The sequence below is a fragment of the Saccoglossus kowalevskii genome, chromosome 17 (assembly GCF_978046115.1).
Source record: "Saccoglossus kowalevskii chromosome 17, keSacKowa6.1, whole genome shotgun sequence".
NCBI classification, from domain to species: domain Eukaryota; kingdom Metazoa; phylum Hemichordata; class Enteropneusta; family Harrimaniidae; genus Saccoglossus; species Saccoglossus kowalevskii.
The window spans coordinates 17200138-17228038 of NC_140657.1; the positions used below are offsets into that span (position 1 = coordinate 17200138).

The 27901-nt window shown below is 34.5% G+C and overlaps 1 protein-coding gene across 1 annotated transcript; it reads left to right on the top strand.

Annotated features, from left to right (window-relative positions):
• Positions 1 to 49: 49 nt before the first annotated feature.
• On the top strand, positions 50 to 26148 carry LOC102801865 (superkiller complex protein 2-like). The gene is made up of 24 exons (XM_085492249.1): positions 50 to 99; positions 3322 to 3437; positions 3873 to 3964; positions 4286 to 4403; positions 4665 to 4779; positions 5235 to 5303; positions 5642 to 5904; positions 6062 to 6199; positions 7541 to 7686; positions 8268 to 8414; positions 8903 to 8987; positions 9596 to 9702; positions 9836 to 9982; positions 10258 to 10351; positions 10522 to 10734; positions 11436 to 11546; positions 12405 to 12635; positions 14489 to 14764; positions 15733 to 16106; positions 16456 to 16666; positions 17227 to 17337; positions 19619 to 19837; positions 20599 to 20739; positions 24054 to 26148. The coding sequence occupies exons 1-24, from the start codon at positions 60 to 62 to the stop codon at positions 24252 to 24254; spliced, it is 3765 nt and encodes a 1254-aa protein (XP_085348375.1). The 5' UTR covers positions 50 to 59; the 3' UTR covers positions 24255 to 26148.
• Positions 26149 to 27901: the final 1753 nt, after the last annotated feature.

Here is a 27901-nt window from a genome sequence, read left to right on the forward strand (position 1 = left end):
AGTTGGCTGTATAACACTTGCGAAAACAGCGCCCCCAATAGTAAGAAATAGTTTTCAAAATGGCGGCCCAGTTGAAGCTGCTCGAAGAACAGAAACAAGGTATTTTTTCTTATAATGTGACGCAGTAGAAATTAAATAGTCTGTGACGATTGAACACATTGTGAGAGGTCCTTTGACATTACAGAGTATGGCAAGAAAATGTATTGCACGCATATAGTTAACGGAGGCTATCTGCAAACGATGATTGTGTCATTCACATCTCTATAAGCTCAATGTGCAGTCAGTCCCCTTGGGTTTTTTAGTACAAGGCCAGACGTAGTCACGTGGGTAGAATCGGGCGATGAACTTTCATTCAATATTAATAAACATTCAACATACACAGATTAAACTACGCTTTGTTAATGAAAATTTTAAGTAAAACTAAAATTGCAATCTGAACTAGGATAAATAATAACATAATGACAGCACTGCATATAGCAGAAATAGATTCACTATTTCACAGTCCATCTATAGACTCTATAGAGGGACTGTTACTATTCGCATCACAATGGTATGTGTAACAGAAATACATAAACAATTTGTGCTGCAGTGACTAAAAACAAAATTAAAAAGCATCCAGTATCAATTTGGCAAGTTTTTCTTTAAAGTTAATAGGAATGTAGCATGCCCAGTAATATTGGGAGATTTAGGATGGCAAGACATCAACTTTATTCACGATAAATCGCGATTACAGTATTTGAACAGATTACAAAATATAGTATTTGGACAGATTACAAAAAATGAATGATACCAGATGGACCAAAATAGTTTTCTCTAAACTACATGAATCATATCAGAACAAGGCTAAACTTGCGTGGAACTGGCCAAAATATATCAATAATATTCTAATTCAAAATGGTATGGATCATGTTTATGGCCTAAAAAGACCACAGAATATTAGTTGGATTAAAAGTTTTTATAAAATTAGTGAAGAAAATGAAATAAAGCACTATGGTTGGATTAAACACAACAATAAAAAGGAAAATTATATAAAGGATCCCCTTGATAATCATGGCATCTCACTCCTCTTTAAGGTGAGGTCAAACGCAATAGACTTGGAAGAGAATAAAACAGGATGGGAAAATTATAAAGGTGACAGGGTATGTAAGCTTTGTAATGATGGAAAGGAGGATGTTTATCACTTTTTATTTCTTTGCAAATCAACTAACCACTTGAGAAGTAAATTCTATTCAGCACTGTCTAATACAATAGTGGAAAGTGGTGGAGAACCAACTATTGTACATAGATTTTTCTCAGGAGGAATTAATTTCAAATTTAATTTTCTCTTCAGTGATGCTTTATGGGCAATCAATAAGGATTTGAGAAATAATACATCAAACGAAATCCGAAACTTTCTCGAGAAACGAGAAACTGAATGATTTACATGTATGAATTAATGCTTCTTATAGACCCACCATCCATGATGGATATAACAGAAATAGATCAATTAAAATTATATTTACACCACAGCGATACATATAGTAGAAAAAAGATCCATTATTTGCACTGCAGCGGTGTCAGTTATATTTACACTACAGCGATATGTACAGTAGAAAAAGAACCATCATTTGCACTGCAGTGGTGTAACAGGCAGTTGGTGTGTGTGTCTGAAGTGTAGAGAAAAAAGAGAAAGTTGCAAAACTACTTTGCCGTCTTTCTGTTTGTGGGATATCGCCCATTAAATGACACATTGGGATATCACCCATTAAATGACACACATTGGGATATCACCCATTAAATGACACATATTGGGATATCACCCATTAAATGACACACATTAGGATATCACCCATTAAATGACACACATTGGGATATCACCCATTAAATGACACATATTGGGATATCACCCATTAAATAACACACATTAGGATATCACCCATTAAATGACACATATTGGGATATCACCCATTAAATGACACACATTAGGATATCACCCGTTAAATGACACACATTGGGATATCATCCATTAAATGACACATATTGAGATATCGTCCATTAAATAACACACATTAGGATATCACCCATTAAATGACACATATTGGGATATCACCCATTAAATGACACACATTGGGATATCACCCATTAAATGACAAACATTGGGATATCACCCATTAAATGACACACATTGGGATATCGTCCATTAAATTACACATATTAGGATATCGTCCATTAAATGACACACATTAGGATATCACCCATTAAATGACACACATTAGGATATCATCCATTAAATGACACATATTGGGATATCACCCATTAAATGACACACATTGGGATATCGTCCATTAAATGACACACATTGGGATATCGTCCATTAAATGACACATATTAGGATATCGTCCATTAAATGACACACATTGGGATATCATCCATTAAATGACACATATTGGGATATCACCCATTAAATGACACACATTGGGATATCACCCATTAAATGACACACATTGGGATATCGCCCATTAAATGACACACATTAGGATATCATCCATTAAATGACACACATTGGGATATCGTCCAATAAATGACACACATTGGGATATCAGATGTGAGTGTCCAGATGTGACTGGTACTTATGAGGCAAATTTTAAGAATATATAAAAATTATATTTAGCAAGCTAATAAATCAAACACACACATTATTGTCACTGAAATATTGTTTTGTAAACAATAACTGCAACATTGCCTGAAAGTTGCCTCAGACGACTATAGAACAGACTAGCAGCGCCTATTGTTGTAGGTGTGAATTGGGGATTATGCCCATAGGATGCATGCCTTGACAGACTTTGCTGGTAATTTATTGACACTTGTTTGTCTTCATTCTAAAATTAACCTGCCTGCTTTGTGTGTTTTCGTAATATCATTCTAGTGCTGAATACACAGGCGCATACTTTCAGATCGAATTGAAAATGAAATCTGTGAGTTTTGACCTTTTGATTGTCATCACTTCTGTTCAAATTTTTAATGAGTTACGGCATTTTTAATTTTTCCTATTTTTGTCTAAGATATTTATGAATACATAATGAGGAAATTTATAAAAATATTTCTCTTAATTTTGATTTTTCCCAGAATGTGTCAAAGTTTTTCTGTAAAGGTCAAATAGAAGTGTCTTTTTTTTTGTGGACGCTTTGTAGTTTTTGTGGACAATTTATATTAAAATTTTGAATCTGTCTGGCTCAGGAAAAGTTTGTTTACAGATCTTCTCCCCTCCCACGATAGTGATTTCCTCCCACTTTTGTATCAACTGCATTCATAAGCACAAGTATCATTGATGTTTTTTTGTAGGTCTTCCACCCAATGACCCGAATGGTATACAGTTTTCATTATTAGAAGTGGGTACAGCTGGAAATGTAATTGTTGTACCTGAAAGTACAAAGAAACCAAATTTACTGCTTTCAACGGTAAGATACTATCCTGAAAGCACATACAATATTCTATAATATTCTTTAATTCATTCTTTTATTCATGAATATGAATGAAAATTATATTTATTGTATGCTAGATGAATAATTCAAATACAACTTACCGGTAGATTGCCTTGAGTCTTAATTAAGTGCACACGCTACTATAGGAGTAAAAATACAAAAGCTACACTTAAAAGAAAAGAAATTTAAAAGAAAAAAATTGTTTATCTTCGTAAAAGTGTTTTTATCATGGCCTTGAAACAGGCATCTCAAATTTGTTACGGACATGCCTCAAATTTGTCATCAGAAATGCCTCACAAGAGATTTTCCAACAGAACTCAGTACATGTATACATGTACATCTGTATCTTTGACTGTTGTCGTTGCCACTATACTAGTAGTGTGTTTTTATTCTCCTATATTCTTCACTAAGGTACCTCAAGGATTACCCCCAGTTTTAAATGATATTAATACAGAATTAGAGCATTATTTATCATGTCCAGAAGATATTATACATTCTCAAAAGTAAGTAAAATTGTCAGTAAAGCAATCATTCACTTCTTTTATTCAGTTTTTCACATCTTCTGCACAGAACCACTCAAACTCAGGTAACTTTTGAAATTTCCAACCAAGCAGTGTTTCATCATTGATCTAACTTGTTAGGACCTTCATAGGAGATGATACATGTATATCAAAAGAAAATTGAACAAAGCAGACAATTAGTATCCCATAATCCCACACTACAAGTACCATATTTTATGCATATTCTAGTTTAAACATAATGTTGATGGCCAGCTAGTAAACTCTTGTTTTATATAATCATAATGTATCTTTATTAATACATAGATTTTTTCCGAGAGAGCCATGCTTAGAACGTCTCTACCATATGGATAGCTGTCCAGTACAAACCACACTTCAAGTCCAAAGAAACCCAACAACTGGGAAATTACTTGGATATGAAGAGGTAAATTAAACACGCTTATTGTTTAATACTTGATGAGAAATATTAAGTTATGGATAAATGTATAACTTGATATTTAGCTGCATCAGGGAGATTGCAGGCTCAAATCAGTAGCCCCCCAAAAAATGCATTCAAAATATATTGTTGTGAGGTTTACACATGCAAAATTGTGCAAGTGACAGGAACTTGTGTCGATGCTGGGCAGTTATATGCACTTTTATTGGAGCAAGCATAATATTTTTTTACTTTTTTTTTTCTCTTAAGGTTGATGTATCTGGTAGCAACATGTCATCAAAGAATTCTACTTCGCTGTCAAGAGCTCCTGGACCATTGTCTGAAGCTGTCAGGGGGAGTTCCACAAATTTCCCATTCTGGCCGGGTATGTGAATTCATTATTGAACAACGTCTTCCTTGAATAGATGAATTTCAAGTGGTTTCCTTGATACTGAGCATATGCTCATTACAAGAATGTTTTGTCATTTTTTTCTCAGGACTGCTCGAATTAACATATGTACACATATATATGTATGTATAGGAAGGTTATATGAAAGTTGTCAATAACAGTCTTGAAAGTGATTATAACAATTCAAACATGCCTGTACAGGAATTTTTTAATAGCTTCTATGGTTTTATATGTATGATACTACCGGGTAGTAAAACTCATAACTCATAAGAGAAAAATTTTCATGAATTTAGTGCTGGCAAAAAAATCACTAAATATCATAGCAGGGGTGATTTCACTGGGTACTTCAAGACAAGAATTCATGGTCGTTTTTTCTAAACTTTCTTCTTTTAAAGTATTGTATGCTCTACTCTTGTTTGTTATATCTATAGGTGGTATGGATGAACCATCTTTGGAAACAATAACATCCGTGACTGGTGACAACATCGATTGGCAAGATGGTGAGTAAGATTCTTCTTAATTTATAATTTGCTTAATATAGCTTCTTAAAGAGAATCTTGTTACAAGTCGCACCACAAATTACAATAGGATAAATTAAGAGTGTAATACACAAAGGTGTCACGTGGTACAGTTTCAGGGATTAATAGCATTTGCATTGAAGTGGCTCTCACCAATTCCAGGGATGGCTTCAATGAATTTTGGGATACCATTGTTTACATTTTAACATGTGCATGTATATATGGTGATATCAATGTGAAACTACGTCTATTTGGTCCATTCAAGGTTGGTATGCAAAATCTAAGCAAGGTGATTTATTGAAAACACAATGTTTTTTTAGATCTAGAAACGATTCCACCTGGTTTCCAGAATGGGATGTCATTTGAAACGAAGAATCCTGATGCAGAAACTGAAGAACCAACAGAAAATGAACAAACACGAGTTGGTGAACGGCTCACCCTTTCAGATATCATGTCTGGAATTGAAGACATAACATTTAGTGATGATGATAATGAGGAAGATGAAGAAATTGATAAGAAAACAGAGTTAGGTGACAACTCAGAATTACAAAGAAGTGAAAGCTTGGAGAATATCCTGGTTGAGGTGAGTAAAGTGGATTGTTTGTCTTTAATACTGAGTATATTAATCATCTGCGTATCATTATTTAAAAACTGCTCCGGAAGCACCTATGCCACGTAATATATACCGGTACATGAAACTATTTGCTGCATTCATGCATATGTTATTTTAATTTTACCAGAGTGGGTCAGATCCAAGTACGAGAGACGCTGACGTGAAACCTGAACCTAAAGTTATTGAACAGCAATGGGCTATTAATGTAGATATATCAACCCCTGTAGCTGACTTCCATAAAAAAATTCCTCATCCTGCATATCAGGTATGTGTATTTTGCTATTCAGATTTTTGCCTTTGACTGTTTTTTTTTTGACACCTCATTTGAGAGAACCACTAAACAAAATAAAGTAGAATTTTCTTTGGTGAGAGAAGATAATATCAGCTGGTACACCTGACATTCAAAATTGTGGTTCGGCAACCATACTGGATGTAAGAAAATCTAGAAGTATTCTATTTATAATTCTCCTAGGGGTCTTAGTGATGTAAAATTTATTGCTGTAGCATCAATGATACATTCTCTAAAAATATCACAAATAAAGAATATAGCGTGTCATGTTACTTTTCCAAAAAATGGCTAAAATGTTAACAAATCTTTCAATTCAGAAATGCCAACCACACTGATCTGAAATGTGTACAGTTTGATGGAGAATCATTTAACATTTGGTAAAACTTGGACACCTTCTGTGACACTGTTCACAACTTTTATTATGTCATTGCTTTTGTCATATAAAATGGCATGTGCCCACTTATATAACGATTTGAATGATTGAAATTAGTCGTATTCAAGTTCAAGTTCTGTTTACACTTATGTAATTAAAATGTTAGTAGTCTCCACTAGTTAATTGATGGGTTTGATAGAAAATTCAATAATGGTTATATGTGTATATTATTTTGTTTTACAATTTAATAAAAATGGCTCTTTGGTAGACATTTTCTTTTCAACATTTTTTTATTTCACGATGTTTGATTTGTGAAAATGTTTTTCAGACTCTTCACATATCTTAGAACTTTATTATTTGATTAAATATTCAAGATTCTGTTTTCTGATTCAATAAAGTACATTGTATGTATATGTTCCTTACAAGATTTGACATCCAGTAGCATAAAATCAGTATTATAAGATGCATCCCTAATAGAATATTTCTTTTTGAACAATTCAGACCCAAAAATTCATCATTTTTCATATGTGTAGATGCTCTAATCAATGCCTCTGTTGCATTGTACCATTTTAATAGAAGCTGCAGCTTTTAATACAGATTTTCCAATACCTTGGGTAGGCCAAAAATCAATCGCGCAACAACTCACTCATAGCCTAGTTTTAGATCAAGTTAAGCTGACACAAATGTCATTGTATAAAAAGCAAAACATGTCTTTTAAGCTAGCATGTTGATTTGGCCAGCTTAGCTAAATTGTAATTTTCCTAAGATGTACCTTATTTAAAAGAAAGTATATTCTCATAATAAAATTGTTGGCACTTTTACTAAATTTAGATTCCGTTAATACATGCATTGAGTCAAATTTGCTAAAATAACATGTAGGTATTTCAAAGTGTTTCACAGTATTTAAACACTTCACTGACATGCATTTATTGTTATTTGTGTAGTGGCCATTTGAATTGGACGTGTTTCAGAAGCAAGCTATCTTACGCCTGGAGAACCATGAAAGTGTGTTTGTTGCTGCCCATACATCAGCCGGTAAAACTGTAGTTGCAGAATATGCAATAGCACTGGCTGAGAAACACATGACAAGGTATTCACAATGCACTGTGCTGTATATTGGGTAAACTCCATCATGGGTTTAATATGAATAGCATTTTACAGCCAATAATCGTCTCTCTTCAGATATGTTAAAAAATATATTCATGCCTGTGATGTAATAATAATTTTATTCAACACGAAAATCTACTACAGAGAGTAATTTTATGGTTGTAAAACAAAAACAGAAATAATACTTCACACAACTAATGTGAGTGATGTGATGTGAGTGACATACATTGACCAATTTTCCAGCCCAGTCTGTTTTTTTCCAAAAGATGAAACGATCATCTCAGTACTGTTAATAGTTTGTATAGGATCTTAAAAGAGGTTAGCCATATAGGTCTACAAACATCAGCTCATTCAAAAAATAGTTTTAACCTATGTCAGGTTTAATCTGAATTTAATGAACTATCACATGGGAAACTTGACAAAGGTATCTGTATGGGTCTAAGATAGTTAGACTTTCTAGGCTGGTAATGGCAAAGTTGCTTCTGTAGAAACCTCACAAAGTTGCACAGTAACTTGTATATTAAACCATATCTCTTTATGTTATTTTTCACAATATCTGTCCAGAACTGTTTATACTTCACCAATAAAAGCGTTATCCAATCAAAAGTTTCGTGATTTCAAGAATACATTTGGAGATGTCGGTCTTTTGACAGGTGATGTGCAGATACGTTCTGAGGCTTCATGTCTCATCATGACGACAGAGATTTTAAGGTAAACATACTTTCATATAAGAATATAAACTTACTTGCAGAATTACAGGAAGTAGTAACGGTACATTGTTAGTTAACTTTTTTTTTTCTCAAGAACAATGTTCCTAGGTGTGATCCTGTTAATTGTTATGTCAGAATTGGCATACTAAAAATGAATACTTGTAGCTATGAATATTATAGTAAATCTTTCAAATGGAAATTGGATACAGTGGCGTTCAGGGCACTCAGTTCGAGCTAAGTGTTTGCTAGCCTATGCTAAGGGTCTAGACCGGGTCTTAAAATGGTTCAGATTTAGTTTGTACTTACCATTACGTAGCCTATGCCAAGCATTCACACACATTTTTTTAGCATGGGCTAACATTTCAAAAGAGCTATTGAAAGTAAGCCTCCAAGACCTGTTGGATCTGGAGCTGTGCACTCTATTATATTCTACCACTAATATGTTTGTCAGATAAGATGAGTTTTACCTTGTCAGCACTTTCATTTCAGGTCTATGTTATATAATGGTTCAGATGTGATACGAGATCTGGAGTGGGTCATTTTTGACGAAGTCCATTATATCAATGATGCTGAGGTAATATAATCAAATTGAAGCAAGATTCAGTCTTTATACTTTAGGTGTTACATATTCATGTACTATATACTAGGTGGCATGCATTAAACTTAATTTGATGTTTAATATGACAATGGCATTCCTCAATGTTTAGTGTGTTCATCTCTCATAAGGGTTGCTGAGGGTTTGATCCCTCACATCGATTACTCACTCAGCTGTAAAAAGTTGAGTACTTTGAATCATATTTTGTCCTGCCTCACCAGTCATGAATAAAAATAAAATGCATTTGACTTATTTTATGAATTTTTAGTAAACATAAAAAAAGGTAGCCTTTGTGACTATAATACAACTGAAGCAGTTGTACGTGTCACCGCTAACTTAAGATCTTTGCATAAAACTGTATATTCTTGGTGATCCAAAGTGGTAACTGTACCAACGAGAGAACCCTAAGTTTGTTAGTATCAAGATGATACATCCACTTTTTAACTTTTTTTTAAAAATACAGATTTATTATTCAAATCAGTATTGTTTAAATTTATAAAATATTTTTGTATTCACTGATGAATAAATATGAAAACTATTTTTTCATAGAAAAGTTGTATTTATGGTTTTGTGTTTTTGTATCACAGAGAGGAGTGGTGTGGGAGGAGGTATTAATCATGTTACCGAACCATGTCAAGTTAATACTGCTTAGTGCTACTGTACCGAATACTATGGAATTTGCTGACTGGATTGGGTGAGTTAAATATCAATTGGTTAAGTGAACTAAGTAATTCTTTATAAATTTGTAACTTTTTCACAGCATACTGGCAATTTTCATATTCTCTGAGCCCGATTTTCTGATGTACATGAATTTTTTTTCTTTCTAGTCGCACAAAACAAAAGCAGATTTTTGTTATAAGTACTTTAAAGAGACCAGTGCCACTAGAGCACTTCTTGTATACCGGCAACAGTAGCAAAACTAGCAATGAAAAATTCCTCCTGGTTGATGCTAATAGAACATTTCTCACAACTGGGTAAGTAACATTTATTTTATTGACAGTGCTATTTTTATGTACAAACTTGTACATGTAAGACTGTAGCAATATTGATGGCCTGTAACCTTTAGAGTATGTTGTGATGTTGCATCATGGTCTGTACTACAACACCGGTAGTACCCTGATGTTACATGTATCAGTTTTACCTGAGAGCAAGTGATATTCAGTGCCAACATCAGTTCAAATGAAATTGCAAGACTTATCAAAGCCAGTTAATTCAATTCTCAAAATATTTCAAAATCTTGTGTTTTTAGGTATCAGAAAGCAGTTAATGCTAAAAAAGAACGAGAAAGTAAGGCTAAAAGTGGTTTTGGTGCTAAAGGTGTACGTCGTGGAGACCCAAAACAGGTACCTAATACAGATGCAATTGTTTTAATCTGTAATTGTCTATTGAGAAAAAATAATGTTTTAAAGAGATTTAAACAAACACCAAGCCAACAAATCATGTTGTCATTTTGAACTACAAATTTGAGATAAGAATGCTGAATCATTATGCTGATGTATTGATTTGTTCATAGGAGAAGAATGTATGGTTGTCACTGATTGAAATGCTACGCAAATCAGATGGGTTACCTGTGGTGGCATTTACATTCTCCAAGAGGAAGTGTGATGAGAATGCAAGTCAGCTGACCAGTTTAGATCTCACTACATCTAGTGAAAAGAATGATATTCATATATTTATACAGAAGTGTGTACAGAGACTAAAGGGAACGGACAGGCAATTACCTCAAGTGAGTTAAAGTAAACACAGTGGAGAACCCTGTAATGGGCAACTGTGGTCTTTTTGATATCTCCAAGAATTTGAACACATGTTGTGAACATTGTATAGAACATGTTTTTACGAAGGGGTTATATGTAATATGGTTGTTGAGGACTTCTTGCACAGATATTTTCATAGTGGCATGCTAAAAGACATAGCATTGATGTATGCCCCAGTTGTTCATCACTAATTTCTCTAGTGTCTTTAATTAAGTTACAAGAATCAGATATTGTCAATCATGCCTAATATCACTTTGTAGCACTTTCACACAAACATTGTGTTTTGTCTGTAAAAAGTAATTGTAATCTGTGTTCATATGAATAAAAACTGCTTGCCCAAATTTTTGGGGATATTTTCATGTTTAATAATGTCCTATGCACATTTTATTATGGTTAATTTTGGTGAAGTAGGGGTATTTTAACATCATATTCTCTTTTGAAAGAGAGATGTTTTGACATTGAAGTAAAAAAGAAGTAATTCAACTTCAAAAAAAAATCACCAGATTGCAGTTCATTCCAAGCGTAATACAAAATCTCATACAAGTACAGAAAATCACCTATTTGTCATTGTGCCCAAAGTTGTACATATCGACACCAATGATGCATTAGGTGACGGTAAATTTACAACACAGTTGATATGACCATACATAGACAATGGGAAATTTATTTACAGGTACGTCATATGCAGGAGTTATTAAAGCGAGGAGTGGGAGTCCATCACAGTGGTATACTACCAATCTTGAAAGAAGTTATTGAAATGTTATTCCAAAGAGGACTAGTCAAGGTATGACATTCGTACTTATTGAAACACTTTGTTCATTTTATTTTTCTCGTGATAGATTTAGGATTTCTGCTTTTTCAGTTTGAATGTTAAATGTACCGTAAAATCTGTATTATAAGCCACATCTCTAATAGAAGTCGTATCCAATATTTTTGAATAATTGAAAACTAAAAATTCATCATTTCTCATATGTGTAGATGCTCTAATAGAAGCCGCATCCACTCTGTTGCATTGTACCATTTCAATAGAAGCCACGGTTTCCAATACAGATTTTACAGTAGGTCTGTTTGGCTTATGCAATTTCATGTATGTTGTTTCAATACCAAAAATGTCATATGATTGACTTCAAATAAGAGTGATCATGTGATTCAAACCAAGAGCAACAAATCACTAGCAAATTAGAGCATGCCTTTATAATGCCTGTAACACAAGTTCTGAGTGGTTGATGATTCAATGAGAAACCGAACATGAAACAATCATTTGTTTGGTCAGATACATAGATGCACTGGTGAAGCATCAATCTACATACATGTTTGACTGGTTTGTATATATACAATGCAGGGATCTATCCAGCTCTTTGGGAGTGCTGGTCGTTCATTAATATTCATGAGCTAATTAATATTCATATTGTCAATGTATACCGGTAATTGTAATCTAATCACTGTAAAGTGTTTTAATAGTTTTGACAGCTAAAACGTTAAAATTTCAGGATTGTATTGTGTTCACTGCTACTTAATTTCATAATTCTATACTGCCCATGCATGAAATTATTAAAAGTAGTTTACAGCATGTGTTTGCAACTTAGTCCTTCTTACATATCATTGAATGTGAATAAAGCCGTAAAATAATTTATTTCTACAGTTACTGTTTGCTACAGAGACATTTGCAATGGGTGTGAACATGCCAGCTAGAACAGTAGTCTTTGATAACATCAGGAAACATGATGGGACAGCGTTCCGTGATCTACTTCCAGGTGAATACATTCAGATGGCAGGACGTGCCGGAAGGAGAGGACTTGATACAACCGGAACTGTTATCATACTTTGTAAAGGTGATGTACCAGAGATGGCGGACCTTCATAAAATGATGTTGGTGAGTGGTTATAGCTCGTTCTCTGCCAACAAATATTGGTTATTTGCTGAATAGCCTGAGCAGTGATACAAAACTATGCGGTAGTCACCATGTAGGATATGCTATCACATAGCAGTGCCGTTAATTTGTAATAATAATATAATAATCTTTATTGCATAATCGTATCCTTATTTGAATATTGACTCAGAAAAAAAAAATTAAACTGGGAAAGTAACAAATTGGAAGCGCTAAAATTGAAAAGAATTAAAAAAAAGAAATAGTTTATTCATTTAGGGGCAGCTGGTAGTTTTTGACTCCCGTGTGCGAAGCACAAAAGGGAGTCTTTGCAGTTACCCTGTCTGTCTGTATGTCTGTATGTATGTATGTATGTATGTCACTTTTTTTGTTCCACCGTTATCTCAAGAACCACTAATCAAATTTTTGTGAAACTTGGTACATAGATGCTCTGGGATAATGCGCAGAGTTGATTAGGTTTTGGTAAAAATCTATGAATATTAATTATCTAATTTGAATGATAATTAACTGATTTCAAGCTGTTCCATGACTGTTCCACTGATATCTGAAGAACCACTCATTGGATTTTGATGAAACTTGGCACATGGATGCTCTGAACTAGTGCGCAGATTTGATTAGTTTTGGGTAAAAATCTATGAATATTAATTATCTAATTTGAATGATAATTAACTGATTTCAAGCTGTTCCATGACTGTTCCACTAATATTTGAAGAACCACTCTTTGGATTTCAATGAAACTTGGCACATGGATGCTCTGAACTAATGCGCAGATTGATTAGTTTTGGGTAAAAATCTGTTAATATTATTAATTACCTAATTTACATAATGATTAATCAATTTTCGGCTTTTCCACTGATATCTCAAGTACTAATCATAACATTTCAATAAAACTTGGTACATAGATGTCATATGACACTGCACAGACCTGGTAGTGTTTAGGGTAATATCAGTACATATTAATTACCTAATTTGCATAATTAATTAATTTTCAGCATTTGATATTTCGAGTAGTAATGATCACATTTCAATGAAACTTGGTACATAGTTACTTGAGAACTGAGCAGAGACCTAATTAGTTTTTGGGTAAATATTTGTGCATATTAATCACCTTATTAGCATAATTAGTTAATTTTCAGCTTTTCACCTGATATCTCAAGTACTAATTATCACATTTCAATGAGACTTGCGACATTTTCTAGGACTATGCAGAGACCTGATTAAATTTGGAATAAATAATTGTGCCTATTAATTACCTAATTTGCATAATTAGTTAATTTTTTGCTGTTCTATGGCTGTTGCACTGATGTCTACAAACCACTCATTGAATTTCAATGAAACTTTTAAAGAGTACCCATCACATTTCAATGAACCTAGGACTATACACCATATTAGTTTTTGGTAAATATGTATGCTTCTTAATCACTTAATTAACATAATTAATTAATACTGATATCTCAAGTATTGATCATCACATTTGAATAAAACTTGGTACATAAATGCTCTAGGACAATAGACAGCCTGATTAATTTTGGGTTAAAATCTGTTCATATTAACTCTCTAATTAGCATAATAATTAATATTTTTTGGGTTCTATGAAACTAGGTACATTGTGCAGACCTTATTAGTTTTACATATAAATCTGTTCATATCAGTTACCTGATTTACATGATTAGTTTTCAGCTATTCCATCAATATCTCAAGTACAAGTAATTTTGAATTAATTTTTACTGTGTCTTCAATACTCTCAGCACACGGGAGTTCTTTCTAAGCTTTCTTTGATTTTGAAATGATTTTTCCTGGCACTGAAACAAACACTGTGACTATTGTGTTTTTTATAGGGAAAGCCAACAGAATTGGAATCTCGATTTCGTCTGACGTACAGTATGATTTTGAATCTTCTACGAGTGGAAGCTCTGAGAGTTGAAGACATGATGAAGCGTAGCTTTTCTGAGTTCCATATGCAGAAGAATGCTAAAGTTAATGAAAAGAATCTGGAAGAACTGAGTGAGAAAATGAAACAACTGAAAGAGATCCAGTGCAGTCAATGTGGAAGTGATCTCCAAGAATATTATGTGACGTGTAAGGAAATACATTCCTTGCGACACTCTTTGCAGGTGAGATGCCACATATAATGTCTTGTCGTATCAGTTTCATATTCCTGACATTGTTGAATTTCTGCCAATGTCAGTGTCACATTCCTTTCGTCTGTCAGTCAGGCCAACATCATTTCATGGACATGTACAATGTATGGAAAAATTTTGATTAACCTTTTCACCACCAGTTCCCTCTTTTCATCACAAAATAGCCCTGTTTATAGTACTTTCCTTCAGAAGATTAGGACAAAAACAGCCAAATTTGTTGAGTAATGGTTCCAAAATTTGGGTTCATTTCCAGAAATATTGAAGAATATAAAAAAATGCAGCAAAATATGGCGAGAAAGTCTGGTGGTGAAAAGGTTAAAGCGACAGTAGCTGCAACTATCAATATTTTTTCTCTGAGTTTCATTTTTAATAAAACATTCCCTGTGTCAATTTGTCATTACTGAAATGTGGACACTGAAAGCATAGCATGTACACTATATACTGATGTTGTACATCAAATCACTTGTGTCTAGCCTTCCACATGGGGCACCATCCAGTTTTGTGAAGGGAACCTCAGGGATTACAGTACAAGATGACAACTGTCAAATGTGGCACCATCTCAAGAGGCTAAGCCTCTCACTGACGATCTCTCACTGATGATTGTGTGTCATGATACTGCGTGTCTGGCATTACATTTTTGTATGGCCCCATCACATGACTGATTTCAATGGAATGGTGACTTCTCAACCCTTAGTTTTAAAATCATATTTCATATGATATTTGCCTTGTGTAGGGTCATTTTGCCCATGCAATTGTGTCAAAAACAATATTTCAGTAAGATTTGGCATCTTTATGTGGTTATATTCAAACAAAGAAATGTTCAAAATCACAGCTATTACATAAGGCCATGTATTTTTAATTCAAAGGCCGATACTGTGGCATGTCTTGTTAAAGCTTTATAGTACACATTGAAAGATTGTTTCATATTATTTCACTTACAGAAACTCATTGTTACAAATCCCCACGCTGCAAAGGCCCTCACACCAGGTCGTATCCTGGTAATCAACTACGATAATCTTCGGAACTTACTCGCAGTTCTTTTGTCCGTGAGTGGTAGTTCCAGCACTGTCCGCACATTCACAGTGCTCATAATAACTGACGCAAATGCAGATTCACCCATCAGTCAATCAGTTTCAAATGCCACGATGCCGATAACGCCGACGAGTAAAAGGTTATATCATCCAGAGGGTACATGCGGACACACTGTTGTAGAGGTCAAAGGTGAAAATATCAGTGTAATAACAACAAGAACCATGAAAGTGTCAGGTGATAAAGTCATTGAGGATTACAAAAAAAGACAAATTCCAAGGTTTAGGTAAGGGACATTTACACATGGTTAGAGATGCCCTCATCCAATAGAGAACTATGGTCAGTGTCAAAATTACCATCAACACTTCTTTATTATTATAGAAGCAAACTGAGTCTAGCTGAGTTTTCAATTAAAACATAAACTTTATAGTATTGGAAATAAAACAATAACTATTGGAAATAAATTTGTTCTTATTCCTTTGCTAATCAATAGCAGCAGACACAATTGATTAAAATTGAATCTAATTTGTTGCGTTTCAGGCTTATGAAAAGAATTGATATTATAATTGTATTGCAAAATTACTGAACTTTTCTTCATACCACTAAGTATACAGTAATCTTTTGATTTCTTCTAGGGATGCACCTCCTGGTCCATCGTGTAGCGGTGCTACTCAGGAATTATTAAGACTTATAGAAAGTAACCCAGATGGTATGGAAGCTCTGGATCCAGTCACTGACTTCCAAATCAGGGACATTGACATTGTTGAACAGTTTTACCAGAAAAAAATGATGGAAAATTCAATTTCCAAATATAAATGTCTCAATTGTTCACAGTTTGAACAACATGTAAGTTGATTTCTGCTGTCTGTTGTTATGAGCAATATTCTCTACATATTAAACCATGCTGCAAGCCATGAGTAGATGAGTAGAAGCTACGAGTGCACTGAGGTCGTGCGGCAGGAGCACCCAAGCTTGCGAGGGCAACTAAGCCATACGACCAAGGGCAGCAAAAGCTGTATCCAGTCCATAAAGGTTTTATCATACAACCTTATAGGTGTAATTACATTTTACCACAGAAAATTATTGCTCTGATGTGAGGGCGCACTTTCCATAGCGTTAAGGCAATACAAGGTATATGATAAGACGGTATATTGCAATGTTTGAGGTTTGCTGTGAAACCTTGAGAGAAACAAAATATACAAATTTCTCTACAAAGAAGAGTACAGTGTATCATGTAATTAACATATTAATTATTTGCTGGTTTTTTATTTTGCTATTTCTGTTGGTACTAAAATTTGCTAAAATATATCCATGTAAACATGTAGAATAACTTGAATAACCACGTTCCTGAACTTGGTAAAATAAAAATCTTCCAATGTTGCAAATAATATTTTTATATTTCACAGTTTAATCTAATGCATGAAAACATGAAAATCAAAGACAAATTCCATCACCTGAAGTATCTTTTATCAGATCAGAGTCTTCAGCTTCTACCAGAGTATGAACAAAGAATTAATGTAAGTAGATGAACCCTGCTCTCGTTGAATCAACAGACTAGTCTCTAGTCAATAAATAATGGGAGGTAGTAATCATTGTGCTTGGTAATTAGTCCCCGTTCGGACAAAGTCCGAAAACGGGGACTTATAATTCAGTCTCCGTCCGTGTGTCTGTGCGTCCGTGCATCCGTCCGGAGTCATATCTCAGAATCCCTTGGACCGATTCCGTTCATTCTTTGCATGTGCCTAGTACTTTATGTGGGACATATGCACATGCAGTGGTTTAGCGATTCGATTCAAAATGGCCGACTGGCAGCCATCTTGTTTTTTGAAAATGTTGTATTTTGGACATGCTTTGTCAGTTTTCATTCAAACTTGGTACATAGATTATACATGTTGGGCTACATGTCCATGACGATTTATTTCACAATTGGATCAAAGATGGCCGACTGGCAGCCATCTTGTTTTTTGAAAATGTCTTATTTTGGACATGCTTTGTCAGTTTTTATTCAAATTTAGTACATAGATCATACATATAAGGATACATGTCCCTGACCATCTGTGAGTTCCTGAGTCTGTCCGTCCGTCCGTCAGTCAGTCAGTCAGTCAGTCTGTCCGTCTGTCCGTCCGTCCGTCCGTCAGTCTGTCTGTCCAGAGTCATATTTCAGAATCCTGTGGACCGATTTCGTTCATTCTTTGCGTGTGTCTAGTACCTTATTTGGGACATATGCACATGCAGTGGTTTAGTGATTCGATTCAAAATGGCCGACCGGCAGCCATCTTGTTTTTTGAAAATGTTGTATTTTGGACATGCTTTGTCAGTTGTCATTCAAACTTGGTACATAGATTATACATGTTGGGCTACATGTCCATGACGATTTATTTCACAATTGGATCAAAGATGGCCGACTGGCAGCCATCTTGTTTTTTGAAAATGTCTTATTTTGGACATGCTTTGTCAGTTTTTATTCAAATTTAGTACATAGATCATACATATAAGGATACATGTCCCTGACCATCTGTGAGTTCCTGAGTCTGTCCGTCCGTCCGTCAGTCAGTCAGTCAGTCTGTCCGTCCGTCCGTCCGTCCGTCAGTCTGTCTGTCCAGAGTCATATTTCAGAATCCTGTGGACCGATTTCGTTCATTCTTTGCATGTGTCTAGTACCTTATTTGGGACATATGCACATGCAGTGGTTTAGCGATTCGATTCAAAATGGCCGACTGGCAGCCATCTTGTTTTTTGAAAATGTTGTATTTTGGACATGCTTTGTCAGTTTTCATTCAAACTTGGTACATAGATTATACATGTTGGGCTACATGTCCATGACGATTTATTTCACAATTGGATCAAAGATGGCCGACTGGCAGCCATCTTGTTTTTTGAAAATGTCTTATTTTGGACATGCTTTGTCAGTTTTTATTCAAATTTAGTACATAGATCATACATATAAGGATACATGTCCCTGACCATCTGTGAGTTCCTGAGTCTGTCCGTCCGTCCATCAATCAGTCAGTCAGTCTGTCCGTCCGTCCGTCCGTCAGTCTGTCTGTCCAGAGTCATATTTCAGAATCCTGTGGACCGATTTCGTTCATTCTTTGCATGTGTCTAGTACCTTATTTGGGACATATGCACATGCAGTGGTTTAGTGATTCGATTCAAAATGGCCGACCGGCAGCCATCTTGTTTTTTGAAAATGTTGTATTTTGGACATGCTTTGTCAGTTGTCATTCAAACTTGGTACATAGATTATACATGTTAGGATACATGTCCATGACGATTTATTTCGCAATTGGATCAAAGATGGTCGACTGGCAGGCATCTTGTTTTTTGTTTTTATGTGGTATCTTGGACGTGCTCTGTCAGTTTTCATTCAAATTTGGCACATACATGTACTTTATACATGTTAGGATGCATGTTGTTTTAAAATCTTGTCAAAGCTGGCCGATTGATAGCCATCTGACTTTTTGGCCTTACTACTATATTTCCACAATTTATGTACTATTTTCATTCATATTTGGCACATGCATCATACATATCAGTGTGTTTCATAATCAGATCAAAGATGGCCGAATAACGGCTGTTTTTATTTTTGGCCATATTACTACTACACAGTACACGTGTTTTGATGTAAATAAACAATCTGTTGAATACGCCACTTGGAACTCAAGTTTCCGCTTTAATATGACAAGCACAAAGAAAACTTTCAAAAATTTAACGGGAACTGTGTCATTTTCAATGACTTGTTACTCAATAAAAATGATTAAGTATTTTTTCCATAGTGAATGTTTTCTAACAATGCAGGTATTAAGAAGCCTACGATACATTGATGACAGCAACACAGTGCAGCTGAAGGGAAGAGTTGCTTGTGAAATAAGCAACCATGAATTGATTATTACAGAGCTGGTGTTTGAGAACATACTCACATCACTACATCCCAATGAGATTGCTGCCTTGTTATCATGCATGGTTTTCCAAGAACGTCGCTGCTCTGAACCAGAACTAACTGAAACACTTGAAAAGGTAGCAACAACATCTATAGATACCCGGTATCCCCAATTTTTTAAGTGTGTTTAGGTAGAAGTCTACTCATGAATTCATATACCCGGAATTTATCCATTTCTTAGCTCCGCTGTCGACTTTGTCGAGCGGAGCTTATCATATGAGTGATTGTCCCTCAGCGTCTGTGTCAACTTTTTAGCTCTGCTGTCGACTTTGTCGAGCAGAGCTTATCATATGAGTGATTGTCCGTCGTCGGCGTCCATCGCCCTTGTCAATGTTTTACTTTTTCGACTTCTTTTTGAAAATTACAAGCTTGAATGCTTTTATACTTGGTGTATATGTACCTTGAGTAGACCTCTCTTAGATTTGTTCATTTCATGATGATTTCTTCAATTCTCTAATTTTGGTGCATATTTTGGTGCATATTTTTGTTAAAAAATGATATTTTAGACTTCTTGTTGAAAACTGCAAGTCTGCATTGTGAGCAATTTTACTTCTGGAAGCCACTAGACTGTTAACAGTTTTGGAGGCAACATTCATGCGTGGCCACGGTAAACTCCGTTTAGTATCGGTAAATCATTTTGTAAGAAAACTTATCGCACTGTGTCATTGATGTCACAGAGGTAGCAACAATAATGGTAATTTGATCTTTCACTCACCTGCTTGAGTTAACATTCATTTCAAAGCTTTTTATGCATAGTTGTTATACAAGCAGTATATAAGTTTCAGGAGAATTGCACCAAGACATGTATGTATTAATGTAAAACTTGTTTTTTTCAAAGGGTCAGGAACAGATAGTGTCAGTGGCAACTCGCATTGGAGAGTTACAGAAACAGTGTGGTCTCACAGAACCTGTGGAAGACTATGTAGCTCAGTTTAAATTTGGATTAACTGAAGTCGTTTATGAATGGGGAAGAGGAATGGTAAGATGACACTTTTATGGATGATTTAGTACATCTATGGATGGATTAGTAGAGTCACTTATTTGTGTCAGTGTTCGGAATCTTCTAGGCAATTTAAAATAATTAAACCATGCCTAAATGATAATCTTGCTCAGCTGATTTTTCACATGTATAATTTCCAAATTTGTTTTTGTTTTCACCACCAGACTTTCTCGCTCAAATGTTACTGTACTTTTTAGCTCCGCTGTCGACTTTGTCGAGCGGAGCTTATCATATGAGTGATTGTCCGTCGTCGTCATCCGTCGTCGTCCGTCGTCCGTGTCAATGTTTTACTTTTTCGACTTCTTCTTGAAAACTACAAGCCTGAATGCTTTGATACTTGGTGTATATGTACCTTGGGTAGACCTCTCTTAGGTTTGTTCATTTCATGTTGATATCTTCAATTCTCTAATTTTGGTGAATATTTTTGTCATTTTTGGTAAAAAGTGATATTTTCGACTTCTTGTTAAAAACCGCAAGTGCAAATGCTTTGATAATACATATATAGGTACTACATGTGGACCTCTCTCAGATTTGTTCATTTTGTAATGATATCTTTAATTCTCTAATTTTGGTGAATATTTTTGTCATTTTTGGTAAAAAGTGATATTTTCGACTTCTTGTTAAAAACCGCAAGTCCAATTGCTTTGATACTACATATATAGGTACTACATGTGGACCTCTCTCAGATTTATTCATTTCGTGATGATATCTTCAATTCTCTAATTTTGGTGAATATTTTTGTCATTTTTGGTAAAAAGTGATATTTTCGACTTCTTGTTAAAAACCGCAAGTCCGATTGCTTTGATATTACATATATAGGTACTACATGTGGACCTCTCTCAGATTTGTTTATTTTGTGATGATATCTTCAATTCTCTAATTTTGGTGAATATTTTTGTAATTTTTGGTAAAAAGTGATATTTTCGACTTCTTGTTAAAAACCAATAGTTCAATTGCTTTGATATTACATATATAGATACTACATGTAGACCTTTCTCAGATTTGTTCATTTTGTGATGATATCTTCAGTTCTCTAATTTTGGTGAATATTTTTGTCATTTTTGGTAAAAAGTGATATTTTCGACTTCTTGTTGAAAACTGTAAGTCCGATTGCTTTGATATTACATATATAGGTACTACATGTGGACCTCTCTCAGATTTGTTCGTTTTGTGATGATATCTTCAATTCTCTAATTAATTTATTTTGGTGAAAATTTTTGTAATTTTTTGGTAAAAAGTGATATTTTCGACTTCTTGTTAAAAACTGTAAGTCTGATTGCTTTGATACTATTCATATTGTTCATTTTCTAATCATGTCTTCAGTTCTTTAATTGAAATGTGCATTGCTAACAGCGGAGCTATCTCAGCCGATAGGCTGCTTGTTTCTAATATTCTCTAATATTTCTGAAAATATACCCTAATTTTGGAGCCAACGGACAAATTTGAGTCAATTTTCAGTTTGTACTAAAAAATTGGCCTATTTTTGTCCTAATGACTATAATTGTGACTATTTTGTAAATTCTTTAATATTTCTGAAAATGAACCCAAATTTTGGAGCCAACATTTTCAGTTTTTACTTTTGGTTATTTTTGTCCCAATCTTCTGAAGGAAAGTGCAGACTATAAGTGAATTTATAATGAAAAGAGAGAACTGGTGGTTAAAAGGTTAAACGATAATGGGATGAGATTCTGTTGCTCAAATCGGTCATTGCTGGTACTGTTGCAAGATAAGGAAATATGAGATTGTGTTTTACAGAAAATTTTTTTTTTTCAGAGTTTGATCTATAAAAAAAATTAAAAATCACTCACTGACTGAATTTCGTTCGTAAAGGGTGTGGTTTTCATCGTGCAGCGAATGTTTAAATTTCATAAAAACAATGTATTTTATGCACGTTGAGTGTGTCTCTATTAGTTCCATATCGAACACTGCCCTTCAAGTATACTTATATTAACAAAATATTACTCATGGCTAGTTGATAATATTATACATGTAGTTGCAGCAATTCCAAGCACTGATTTGACGCTGAAGTAGTGCTAGATGTTGATAACTTACTACAATAGGTTACACACTTTGTTTTCACATTTACGTAAGTTGTAACTGGAAATATAAGCATCGGCTGCAAATCAGAGGAATGATTGACAGATATTGTCCACAATGTTTTCTATTTTTGCTACAAAGTCAGGTACACCTAGACTTTGCGGCGTGTCTGTCTGTTAGTCTCTTTTGGTCAGTCATCGTGTTGATTGTGTGTCTACAAATCGGCATTTGTCCAAGTTGTTTGAACACCACGATGAAGAAGCAAGGAGTCGAAGAACCAGTTGAAGTGAGAACAAGAGTTGTTGATTTGTATTTTCGTGGACTGTCATTTGTGTTTCAAAGCAGACAGCTTATAATATCGTCAAACAGTTTGTTACCACCGAGAGTATCCTGCCAAGAAAGCGTAAGAGCGACCAATCCGCGACTAAAAAAACTAACTGACAACGTTATAGACTATGTCGAATATTATAAAACATTGCGACCGCGCATTTACGGACGGGAAATTCGACAAAAACTACTTGTGTATGTACGGCGGCAACCCTCCCCGGACGCGTGATCGTGTGTTGCCAGTGATAAGCTTTTTAAAGCGATTATTTGTTGGCACATCAACCTTTTGGTTCACATCGTCGAGAACTAATAATCAAATAACACCCATTCTACTTATGTACATGTATTCAATTTCATTATTGATATACTAGACGAAGTCTTCATAGGACATTTGTTGCAGGCAGCTTTCAGTTATATACGTCGACGTGATACGGATATTTCCATAGTAGGAATAATGCACTTTGATCAATTATTCTGTTATGATCTGTCGGTCAGCTGGTTCTGTTACTCTACGGGTAACTAACTGTTTTTACAGTGCCACCACTTTATGCGTCCCTCTCACTAAAATAACATGTGACGCAAATTTAAGTATGAAACTAAGTTGAGAGCCTCAATCGTTTATTGGAGGAAAAATTCAAAACTAATGTACTGCCACTTTTATGGGCGGAGCTTTCTTCCGGTGCGCTTCAAATTGCAGACATGCTGTCTGCGTTATTTGTAACAACTTCTGTAAATGTGAAAACAAAGTGTGTAACCTATTGTAGTAAGTTATCAACATCTAGCACTACTTCAGCGTCAAATCAGTGCCTGGAATTGCTGTAACTATGTGAACATGTTTGATTTGTTAATTGATTGATATAGGGAACAATCACTGAGACTGAATGTGTGAATCAATTTCTCAAATACCTCGTTGTATTTCATCTCAACAGCCTTTTTCGGAGATTACCGATCTGACCGATGTACAGGAAGGCATTATTGTAAGGACTATACAGCGACTAAATGAAGTATGTATAGATGTTCGCAATGCTGCACGTATTGTAGGTGATCCTACGCTGTATCAGAAGATGGAAGAAGCTTCTAATGGCATCAAGCGAGATATAGTGTTCGCTGCTAGCTTGTACACTCAGTAAACTTTCTGAATTCAAATTTCTGAAAATTGCTGAATATCTGAAGGGTTTTAATTTTCTGTTCATGTATAGGTTTATCCAATGCCAACCAGTGTGCGACTGTCAGATCACAAATGTTGCTCATTGATCAGAATTACAAAGTTGCCCCTATAATATAATTATGCAATATAATAAACAGCAAACAAAGCCGTTATTTTCAGGTGCAAACCATTCATTCTTACTGACCCATTACTGCACAATCGCACAAAATACAAATAAGTGCAATGGCCTATATTGCATTAGAAGTGCTCATAAACTAAAAAAAAAGCATTAATTATATTCTGGATCATTAAAATATGACAAGAAAAATGTCTGTGTCGAGTCAGTGTTTTCTGATTCTTTAGTTCTTAGAATTTTAATATACAATTCACTTATAACCTTTTCTTTGTAATCTATAAGGTATTACTGTAAAATGACTAATTTTCGCTGGGTTTAAATTTCGCTGATTTACCATTTCAGGCATATTCAGTGGGTTTTAAATTCATGATTCTATCATTTAGATAATGTGTTCTATGCTAAATTTTACATATTCACTGGGTTTTAATTTAACGCATTTTCCAGTCAGCGAAATAAACAAAATTAAAACCCAGTGAATAATTAACCCCTTTAAAGTATTATGGAATATAAATAAATAATTTATGTAATAATTTATGTATGTATGTATGAATAATTTTATTGTAACAATCACTATAACAGAGCTATGTTCTATTGTTCAATTTTACTGATTGACTAGCAGCCTTGTGCAATCTACTCAGCTTTGACCAAAACTATTTTTATTTGTGAACTCACATGGTATTTCTATTACTTATACAGAACATATTTCATAGGACAAGATTTGCATAGCACTGCTTTTATAAATAATCAGTCATCGTCTAACTGCTCCATTTTCACTCAATCGCATGTCCATTGACTCGGCACAGAATTATACCTCACATTTTGCTTAAAGTCAGTTGTAATGTTTCGGTAATGAAATACCGATGATTTGCCAGCAGTTACTTGTAACGTGTAACATTCAAAACATATTCTCCTTTCTTTGTTGTGCTAATTTTTTGTCATCCTTAAAGGGGAACCGATACTCTAAATAGGGGCAAGATGGTCACCGCAATTAGTATGTATCCAAATAAATTTCTACGGGAGCATGAATATGTACGATAGCGATTACACTGGGAGGGCTTTTGATGTATAAATGTTGTTTTCAGTCGAAACGTGCCGCGACAAGTAAAAATCCTGAGTTTAAAATGGCGGCTAATGTATGCAAAATGCCTGTCAATCACAGTTCAAGTAAGCGAGCTTAACAAGCATTTATTTACATAGTGGACAGAGGCAGAGTTAATTTACCCATGAGCATGTGGTGCAATCTATGGGATTGAGCGGTTTCCCCTTTAACTCACAACCTACTTTATCAACTGTCACTATGACAGCTGTAGTTCTGTCGTCACATCTGATGTTCCTGTAAATGCATTAATTGTTCACTCAGTTTTAATTTCGCTATTTTCGCTAATCGTGGTAAAATCCACTAAATGAAATTCACTTGAATAAATTAAAAAAAATACTTATTCTATTATAAATAATAGAATCCATTGTTTTCCTGCTCCATTTATGAACTTAAAACCTAGTGAAATTGAATGTCAGTGAAAATAAATGGTTTTACAGGAGTATAATTTATGGCATTTCCTTGTCTATGGTCAACTATGTTTTAAGGGCAAATTAAAAGGGTTCGCCGCCAAGCGACATTCAGTCCTGTTGGAACACAAAGAAGGAAGAGTAATTCTGTCATTGCCACGTTGTATTTATAATCTTGTACAATCATGTTGCAATATTGAAATTGTTTTTAAATAAAATGTTTTCAGCTGTTGCATGTATCAAGTATTTATGTGTCATACATATCAGACATGTGCACATGCATTTGTTTCATGATCCGATTCAAGATGGCCACGATTTTAAGGCCAAAAATGCATCTAAACATTTTTACCATAACGGAACTGGATCTTGGTCATGTGTGGATGGATTTAGTATAAATTTGGTACATACATTGAACAAAATAGGACCTTGATGCACATTTCAGTTTTTTTTTTTTTAAAGTAGTTCTGAATCTATATATCCAAGTCCATCAAGCCTGGGCCGTTCAAGTTTAAACTTCAAACACGTATTTGGCATATGAAATGCATTTGTTACATTGCTCCGATTCAAGATGGCCGAACGACAGCAAGAAATATGTCAGATTCTGAACAAGACCTTGATAAATAGAGTTTAAAAGAATTACGTTCCGGATTCATATATCAGACATGCCTGGGCCAATCAAGTTCAAACTTCACATGTGAATCAGACCTATATCTGACAAATGCACATGCATTTTGTCAACAAATCCAAAATGGCTGACAGAAATCAATGAATGCAGTTACACTGAAAAAATCTTGTACATGCCTTGACCTATCCTTGAAGTTTAAATTTCACACATCAAGTCATTATATTCTGGAATTGAATCTACAATGAAAGTAAAGAAAGCTCCAGAGAATTTGTATTTTGAGTAGCAGTCAGATAAAAGAATCACACAGCACTTATGCCCATTGCCATAGTTGCTTTACTGACTCCTCGCACTCTGGCACCACGTTGTCCATGTCATAATGCACTTGAATAGTTCACTTTATACTCAAGTCATTTGCACACAGAATATCTTGGGCTTTGATCAATTTCATTCACATGCTGCTAGTTATGTTGCATACCAATTTCAATCAGTTCTTTATACATGTAACAAGATTTAACATACACATGATATAAAACCAGGTTTTTTCATAGATATTTATTTTTTTAATCTCAGTTGCACTGAGCTATACAATTACATTACAGACAAAAATGATAAAAAGTATATGGAAGATTTACTCCATAAAAAGTAAAACATTTAATGTATAAGTAAAAGTCCAAAAGTAATGTGCAATTTGATGATTGCACCAAAGAAAAAAATTTGCAAAAGACAGGGCTTGACATTAAGATCCGAACTGAATAGTAACTCGCTTGCCTTAAGTAAATATAAAGGCAACATACAATTAGGAAAAGCGAGTTGGAAATTTAACATCAAGCCCTCACTGATACTAGTCCCATAGTTTTTAAAACTTACGAGTACAATGCTGCCCTCTATAGGCAAGTTGCAACTAAATATTACCACACGTTCTAATATAATAAATTTGATCACATACCTTCAATATAGAGAATACTAGGTTAATTTTGTTTCATTTTTATATACAATTATTGCTATTAAGTTGAGTTGTAAGAATATTAATAGAAAGTGAGTCCATGGCCAGTCTAAATCATACATTATTTATATATATATATATATACAACAACTGTCCCCAAAGAGAAATTAGATTTTCAAAATTTTTTGAGGTTTCAACTCTGACTGATCTGCCCAGGCTCAAAAACTTCATTGCTTGCCATGATAACCACACCCCCCCCCCTAAAAAATATGCACAATCAAACACTTTTGCATGTCATGCATGTTTCCCATAAAAACTTAGAAATAAGATCACATAGATTTAAAAATTAAAAAAAAAATTGGAATGCTCCTGTTTGAATAATTTGGTAAATTATAAATTCACATATTCTTTTTGCACTCA